The 9,286-nt window shown below is 45.8% G+C and overlaps 1 protein-coding gene across 5 annotated transcripts in view; it reads left to right on the forward strand.

The window, feature by feature from the left end:
• The window catches only part of ZMYND8 (zinc finger MYND-type containing 8), a 106,425-nt gene that overhangs the window by 77,972 nt on the left and 19,167 nt on the right, over nt 1-9,286 (forward strand). For all 5 annotated transcript variants that reach the window (XM_018573966.1, XM_018573965.1, XM_018573968.1 and 2 more), the window contains 4 exons: nt 382-459; nt 4,036-4,151; nt 5,536-6,017; nt 8,506-8,646. In XM_018573966.1, coding sequence (XP_018429468.1) covers nt 382-459; nt 4,036-4,151; nt 5,536-6,017; nt 8,506-8,646 — 817 coding nt within the window. The remainder of the gene's footprint in view (nt 1-381; nt 460-4,035; nt 4,152-5,535; nt 6,018-8,505; nt 8,647-9,286) is intronic.

Raw genomic sequence — 9,286 nt, forward strand, 5'->3', positions numbered from 1 at the left:
ATTGAAGAAAATAGGTCACCAGCACTCCATAAGTTAAAATGAATGAGTCCTTTTAATGGACAATGATGTCACAGAAATCCAACATGAGCCGACGTTTCGGGGCCACACAGGGTCCCTTCTTCAAGGCAAGAGATGTGACCACGTCGGCTCATGTTGGATTTCTGTGACATCATTGTCCATTAAAAGGACTCATTCATTTTAACTTATGGAGTGCTGGTGACCTATTTTCTTCAATCTTGTGTTTTGCACGGTGCCATCCGTGAAGTTACTTCGAGCACCATTTATTTGATTGTTGGCCGGGACTGCTGAAAGGTGTGCGGAGGGCACCTCCATCAATTGCATCTTTGCTGAATATGACATCTCTGGTTTCCTCTCTTACAGATGAACGAGATCGAAGTTTGTCCTGAATGTTATTTAGCCGCTTGCCAAAAAAGAGAGAACTGGTTTTGTGAACCGTGTGTGAGTATAACATTCAAAGATAGATCTTTGTACTGTACGGAGAACTCTGATTTCTGGGCATCCTCCTGTGGTACAATGTTCACCCACAATCCTCGAAATGTTTTATGGAGGTGACAAGCTGTGAAGATTGTAACGCTTGAGCACCTCATCTTTATCTTTTAGGGCTACTCGATTAATTACTCGATTAATCGTTACAAAATTATTTTGATCAATAATGAAAACACTCACCTCTCCGCCGGCTTCCGGGTCTTCCGGGAGTCCTGTTGGAGATCCGGTGACATCACGGACATCGACGTCACCGGACTCCTACCCCCTTCCCCAAGTGGCTCTGTCGGCTAACGAAGGCAGGGGGGGATCCGGTGACGTCACGGACATCGATCGTCACCGGACTCCTCCCCCCTTCCCCAAGTGGATCTGTCGGCTAACGAAGGGAGGGGGAACACTGAGAACTTATCGAGTTCTGCGACCGCCTGACTTCATCGAAATTAATAGATTAAAAAAAATTTGATTAATTGAACACGAAAATTTTAATCAGTACCAGCCCTATTATCTTTATATCTTTATGTTTTTTTGAAGATTTTCAGTATCTGAATAACTTTTTTTTTTTTTTTTATATATTTGCATTCATGGTTTTAATTTGTTTTTAGTATGAATGAGACAACAGTTGTGTATCCAATGGTGAGTTAGCTATCACAACCTCCGAAAACATATGATATATTAAAGTGTATCTAAAGCCAAATATGTTTCGTAGTTTTGGATTGAGTTGTGTATGGTTAGACCCCCCCATTAGGGAGATTTCCTTTAAAAGAGAACTATGGGGTAAGTTTTTTTTTTTTCCCCCATACTTGTCTTTAGGGTCACGGGAGGACATATACTAACCTCCTCCCGTGATCCAAATCTCAGTATGTTGTATTCAACAAGTGTTCATTTTAATGACAACCGATGTCATTCAATAGCTATTGAATGACATCGGTTGTCATTAAAATGAACACTTGTTGAATACAACAGCTCGGTGTGCTGGTGACGTCCTTTGCATCTTCAATATTTCACGGCGCCAACGTGGTCACTGCGAGCACCCATTTGCATAAATCCGGTAAGGAGAGCAGCAAGATATCTTTATTTTTCCAAATCTCAGTATATCACAGGCTATTGCCTGCAATATACTGTGAGCACCGCAACCGGGACGGATCCCGACATTACTGTGGAGATCCTCCCAGCTGCGTGAGTGACAGCTTCTTTGTCACAGGTCGGCTCTAACTATGAGGATGAGTGAAAATCACTCCTCATAGTTCTCCAATGGTGAGTTAGCTATCACAGCCTCTGAAAACATATGATATATTAAAGTGTATCTAAAGCCAAATATGTTTTGTAGTATTGATGGTGACACCACAGGAAGTGAAAGGAAATCTCTCCAAAGGGAAAACCTTATTAAGACTGCTGTATTGGCCAAATTTAAGCCATAGGTGTCTCTGCAAGAACCTCCCGGCTGGATAAAGGTCACAATAGAAATAAATTAAATTGAATAGAATAGCAAAACCGAGATCTGGGGAAGGCATTGTCTCCTGTCTGTGGTCCAGACCTTGCTGGAGTACCGAACATCCAGATATTTACTGAGAACGTGTTCACACCAATTTTTAAACACGGCAAAAAGCACAGACAAGGGACAACGTTGAGGGGAATTTATCAAAACTGGAGAAGCCAAATTCTGGAGCAGATTCCCTCAGATTCTGTCTGCTCCAGTTATGATAATTTCCCCGCATTGTTCTCAAGAGGACCTGTTTACTCCTTTGTGTTGCATTGCAGTGCACCGAGACTAAGTTCCACGTGCTGCATTTGTTTTTTTGTATGCATTGATCCGCATTTTACCATTTAAATCAAGTAAAATGCCGCACAACACATCATGAACGCATGCCTATGCAACTAGGGATGCACCAATACTGTTTTTTCGGTATCGAATACGAGTACCGATACTTTTTTTTTCAGTACTCGCAGATACCGAGTATCTTCCTGATTGCCTGTGAAGCAGGTGTTCTAGCAAAAGGACCCCGGCTTCACATGCCGAGGAAGCCTGGCGACGAGTGATGAGGGGCCGTCCGGCTTCCTGATTGGTCAAGTAAGCCAGGCTACCTAGCAACAGGTGAAGCCGGCTTCCTAGGCAATGAGGAAGCCGGGTGGAACGTCATGACCCGGCTTCCTGATTGGCTAGGAAGCCGGCGTCACTTGTTGCTAGGTAGCGTGGTTTTCTGACCAATCGGGAAGCCGGGACGCAAGTCATGACGTGCCGCCCGGCTTCCTGATTAGTTAGGAAGCCAGGCTGCCTAGCAACAAGTGAAGCCGGCTTCCTAGCCAATCAGGAAGTCGTGGGCGGGTCATAACCCACCGCCCGGCTTCCTGATTGGAAAGGAAGCCGGCTCCGCACTCCCTCGGCACTTGCGGTCAGAGAGAGAGATCTCCCTTTGATCGGAAGTTTTAGTATCGGAGGTAAATATCGGAGCATTTGGGCGACTACAAGTCCTCGCCCAAATATTCGATATCAGCACCGATACTGATACTAGTATCGGTATCGATCCATCCTAGCAACAAGTGAAGCCGGCTTCCTAGCCAATCAGGAAGCCGTGGGCGGGTCATAACCCACCGCCCGGCTTCCTGATTGGAAAGGAAGCCGGCTCCGCACTCCCTCGGCACTTGCGGTCAGAGAGAGAGATCTCCCTTTGATCGGAAGTTTTAGTATCGGAGGTAAATATCGGAGCATTTGGGCGACTACAAGTCCTCGCCCAAATACTCGATATCAGCACTGATACTAGTATCGGTATCGATCCATCCCTAAATGCAACACATATGACGCATTCATGTTGGCGTGAAGTGTGCTGTGTACAATGTGGAAATAAAGAACATCAGGGACTTTTCTCTAGGTCAGTGGTTCTCAACCTGTGTAACCTCAGGACCCACATTTGTCCTCGGTCATTAAGTTGAGACCCAAGTTGTATCGCAATGGAACGCACGGCAGTGTGGGCTGCTGTGCTGGAGCTCCATGCATATGTGCATTGCTTGCACAGCTACCACGTGTGCCCGTAGAGCAGCTGGGAGCCAGAATGTGATGTCACTCCAGTCCAGGCACCTCTACAGGACATGCAAAGGAGCTACAGTATAAGCAATGTACATATGGATGGAGCTCCCTCGTGGCCATACCGCTAGCCCGCCCCACCTCAAGTCGACACGGGCAGCATATTTTGAATGGCTGCTTGGTGTAAGAATGGACAGTTCTGCTCTAGGGGGAGGGTAGGGGGAGGCTGAGTAGCCTCTCACCTAGAAAAGTGGAAGGCATATGGCGACCTACTTTTGGGTCACGACCCACAAGTTGAGAACCAAGGCTCTAGGTGACTGGAGCTGGCATTAGTTCCATGCTCAAACATTATGTAAACGCAATAATTAAGATAAGATTAACAGGTTTTTTCCCTGAAACGGATATAACAAAATGCTTCCAATGACGTATGAAACAGACCGGAAAATAGCTAATAAGAGAAGTTCATTGTTGGTGTTTACGTACCCTCTAATCTTGTGTTCTGTTCTCTCCAGAGTAATCCACATCCCCTGGTCTGGGCAAAATTAAAAGGATTCCCGTTCTGGCCCGCAAAGGCTCTACGAGATAAAGATGGCCAGGTGGATGCACGCTTCTTCGGACAGCATGACAGGTGGGACGTCACATGTGTGTATTATGGTCTCCTGATAGGGCAGCATTGGCTACGGGGGCATTTATGTAACAACTGCTATGATGTGCGCTGAATAGTGTGACCTGTCAGTGTCGGTCTCCACAATGTGGGATAGGGGTGGTTGTGTGTGGCATCATTCATACCCTGTGCATTTCTGTGCACCTGATCAATGCCAGTCACTGTAGGGGCACGAAGAAAACAATTGTTCTCTATGTGGCCTGTTGACACCACAACACTGCTTTTGAGGTGGATTGTAATGCAAGAAAATATAGAATTGCCGCATTGCTCCACCCCAGACCTCACCTCATGTCGGTCCCGGTCACCACACTGCAGCTGAGCTGTGCTGAAAAAAAAAAAATCAATGAAATGTCACTGTGACATTTCAATAAAGTTAAAACAAAAAGTAAAAAAAAAAAAGTAAACAGTGACTTGCTTTGTAACACATCCCCACAATGAACATTGTAATAATTGGGCTTTTAGCAACATTGTAGCAATGGAACTTAAATGATAAGTCCAGTAAGAACATATTGATCACAGCGAGAGGTCAGAAGGTATAGCCATTGTGTGACTATTAATTCCCTCTTCATTAGAGCTAAGGGCCTGTTCACACGACGTCCGTTTTGTGTGCTGACCGGCTCCGTACGCTGCTGCACTCAAAATGCATCCCAATGTATGCCTATGTGTTTTATGGGCTCCAGTTCTCACGTGCGCAGTCCGTTCAGCTTACGACAGAAAAAATACTGCATGTCACATTTTGTCAGGTCCGGAAACGGTCCGGATACGCAAACGCGCACGAAACGCAACGAAGACTAAACGGAACGGAAACGCAACGCAATGCAGCTAAGGGGGAAAAAAAAGAAAAAAATGTATTCTTACTCCACTTATTATGATGTCATCAACGTTGACAAAAAATTAACTGTGAGCGTCCGGACCGAAAGCGCATCAAAAACGCACTGCATCAGCAGCTCCACGTCTGCTGATCAGCACCTGATCAGGACCTGATCTCATGTGAACAGGCCCTAAGAGACAAAATAGTATTACATATTGTATGTACGGTATGTACGTGTGCGTGCGTGTATATATGTATATGCATATGTGATAGATAGATATATACATATATCTATCTATATAGATATACTATATATATATGTATGTATATCTATCTATATACATATAGATAGATATATAGATCTATATATATATAAAATGAAGGTGGATTTATGAGTCCCCAAAACGTGATGGCTATACCTTCTGACCTCTCGTGATCAATAAATGTTTACTGGGCTTATCCTTGATTGGTGGCACCGTCTTCTCCTTATATAGATACTATTCGGATGAATAATCTGTGTATTCTTTCCCCCTCCAGGGCCTGGGTTCCCATGAATAACTGCTACCTCATGTCCAAAGAAATCCCCTTTTCTGTTAAAAAGACAAAAAGCATCTTCAACAGCGCCATGCAGGAGATGGAGGTCTACGTGGAGAACATTCGCAAGCGTTTCGGCGTTTTTAACTACGCTCCCTTCCGGACGCCTTACACGCCTAACAACCAATACCAAATGCTGCTGGACACCAGCAATCCCGGGGCCGGCACTGCCAAAACCGACAAGCAAGAGAAGATCAAGCTGAACTTTGACATGACGGCCTCACCGAAGATCCTGATGAGCAAGCCCATGCTGAACAGCGGCGGGGGCAGGCGGATTTCGTTAACGGACATGCCGCGCTCGCCGATGAGCACAAACTCGTCCGTACACACGGGCTCCGATGTAGAACAAGACGCCGATAAGAAAGCCGCATCCAGTCACTTCAGCGCAAGCGAGGAGTCGATGGATTTCATTGATAGAAGCACAGGTATGAAAGAATGGGACACAGAGCTGATGCATTATGGGACATTGAGAGGGTGTTACAGAGCCTGCACATGTGCAATATTCTTATTGCTGTGTCTACAAAACCTTGATGAACATGCAAGCAACCTCTCAATCATTTTAGATCAAGTTTTTTATTTCAATGAATGAAAGAACCAATTGTAATTTATTTATTTTTGTTCTTTGCGGTTGTGTTGTGTGCAATGTAACCAACATTATTTTCTGTTTCATTCCATTTGCATGAAGTATAATTAATCCGGTGAACATTCTAATAAAAGTGATAACATAGGTGTGCGCACAGGGTGTGTCGGATGTGCCTAGGCACACCCTATTCACCCCGAGCACAACACCAAAACCGCAACAGCGGGCACCGTGTTTTTGGTCACTGAGCCGGAGGAGAGATCACAAAGATTTTTCGGTGACCGGCTCAGCGATAAAGAGCGCAGCAGCACTTGCCACTTACATTCCTGACATAACAGCCGCAGTCCTCAGTGCCTGGGAAGCTGCGAGGGAGCGTGGCTGTGTCCTCTCAGGCTTCCCATCCAATCAGGAAGCCGGGTGGTTGCATGACCACCTGCAAGGCTCCCTGCTTTATTACTGCACCCCTGCTGGAAGAGGTAAGGAACAGTTGAAGAGATGGGGAATTCAGGATGCCTTAGGTGTGTGTGTGCGTCCCTGTGTGTGCATACCCTAATGCAATAGGCTGCGCACCCCTACGACTGATGGGATGATCATTCAGAATTCTGATCATTTAGATCAAGCAAAACAATAAATGATAGTGGCACCATTTGAAAAATAAAATTTGGAACTGCATTTAAAAGTTCTTTGAAGGAGAACTATGGGGTCTAGACATGTGCGATTCGTTTCGTTCCGAATTGAAATTCGGACGAATTTTCGGACATTCGGATGTATCCGAATTACAGACATAACGAATGCAAACGAATCCGAATTTCCATTTCTGAAATTCGGTAGCGGTAGTTCGAACGTTCATTTCGTTTTCGGTTCTTATTCGTTTCGTTCGTTGGAGCAAAGTGACATTAGAGAAGGAGAAAAATATTTTCCCCCTCAAATGGCACGAACGAACGAAACGAATAAGAAACGAATAAGAACAGAAAACGAAACGAACGTTCGACCTACCGCTACCGAATTTCGTCCGAATTCCGAATCCAAATTGACTTTCACACCCGAATCCCGAAAAACGAAATAACACAAATCCGAATTTAAAACGAAACACATTTTTTGGCAGTGCACATGTCTAATGGGGTCAGGGCTTTTCCCTATAGTTCTTCTAAGGGTCACGGGAGAACACAAACTAGCGTCCTCCTGTCACCCAAAGCTCAGCATATAGGGAGCTACAGCTCGCGGTATATTGAGACGCCGCAGCCGGGACGAATCCCGACATTACTGTCTGGATCCGCCCAGCTGCGTGAGTGACAGCTGGCTCTGCCTATCTAGAGGCAGAGCCATCTGTACCCGCCCCGTCCCCCTTCCGTTCCACCAGTCAGCGCTGGAGGATCGGAGCGGGGGAGGAATCCCTGCGGGGAGTCGTGAGTGACAGTCACGGCTCTCTGCAGGGATAGATCGAGAAGTGAGCGAGCGACGGTATGTGTTCGCTCACTTCCTGATCTATTGAGCCGACGTGTGACAGTTTCTTAGTCGGCTCGAACTATGAGTCTGAGTGATTTTCACTCCCCTCATAGTGTCCTTTAACGTTAATGTAATGCAGAATTGAGGCATAGGTGGCCGGCATTGACGGCAACGGCGGATAAACAAAATTACTGACAGGCTGATGGTGATGAATACTTTTCCACGTGTTCTCCTGTAAGAAGGGGGAGGACATTTTCCTGCACACTGGTGACTTCCTGTACTGTAATGTATTACTCTGCAGTATATGAAGAGACCTCTTTAAGGAGCCTGTGCCGAGGCACAATCATAGACTCACGACCAACAGTTAAGACCGTCCGTCATGTGTCCACTACATTATCTCTTCCCAAAGGATAGAAGATGTGCATGTGGCTGTCACATAACTACTGTACCGTACTTCTAGCTCATTGGTCTGATGAGCAGGGGGATGAGCTCATTGGTCTGATGAGCAGGGGGATGAGCTCATTGGTCTAATGAGCAAAAGGGATGAGCTCATTGGTCTGATGCTGCTTCATCATGGACCAATTACAGGCCGAGGGGCGGGCAGCTGACCAGGCTGTGTTGTTTAACTGCAGCAAAGAAAAATCAGGTCACCCAATTAGCTGTGCTGTCTGGCTGTGTAAATATTAGAACTGAATGGACAAACATACAAATCCTTTGGCAGACAGCTCCCATCTATGTATTCCATCTGTATATCCAGAGGTCAGATTTAATCCAAGCGTTCCCACTAATTGAATAGATTCATAAAACTAATTTGAGGGGGAAAAAAATGCTTTGAAGTTCCGCGTTTTGTTCCTTATGGCTTAATAGCGTTGCGATTTCTGTCACAGCTTCTCCTGTTTCTACAAAGATGGGGCACGGAGGAAGCATCACGGACAGTCCGAAGCCCTTCTCTCCTCAATCTTCCACTCCGTTACCCTCTAAACCAGACAGGAGCGGCAGCACCGGCAGCATTCTCAACCTCAACCTCGGTCAGTGACTAACAGTAGTTGCGAAGGGGGGGAGGGGAGCACACAATGCTTATGAGAAGGGGAGCAATTACCCTGTAACTGATTTTATCTCCGCGGTCATTCAGCAGCCTTGTCACATGCACTATCCCCATGTAGCAATAGCAGTAGATATGATAAATCTCTATGCAACATACGCATACTGGAAATTACTTTTTTTGGCAGATTTTGCAATGACAGCGAAGTATAAATACACAAAACTGGAGCAGAAGAATCTGGAGCAGTCACCCACGGCAACCAATCAGCTTCTCTCTCTTCAGCTTGTTCAGTTAAGGTTTGAAAAATGAAAGAGAGAAGCTGATTGGCTGCCATGCACAGCTGCTCCAGATTTTGATACATTCCCCTCACTGTAGTTTCCCTATGATGGTGTGAACCAATCAGGTTACATGCTGTCGGTTTCGGGAAAGTCAGGGCACTCCATATGTTTGCAGTAACGTCATGTTGCTTTTTTGATTGGCCCAGCTCTATCACATGGGGAACAAGGAGAGTGCTCAGCCCTGTGTAAGATAACAGGAGAGAATGAAAGCTTAGGGCAGGGCTGTCTTCCGTTGCTGCTGGCGGCTGATAAGAGCATCGGAGAAGGAGAAAAGGTGCAGAGTATTTA

The sequence above is a fragment of the Nanorana parkeri genome, unplaced genomic scaffold (assembly GCF_000935625.1).
Source record: "Nanorana parkeri isolate BGI_ZX_2015 unplaced genomic scaffold, ASM93562v1 scaffold2648, whole genome shotgun sequence".
Classification (NCBI taxonomy): Eukaryota; Metazoa; Chordata; class Amphibia; order Anura; family Dicroglossidae; genus Nanorana; species Nanorana parkeri.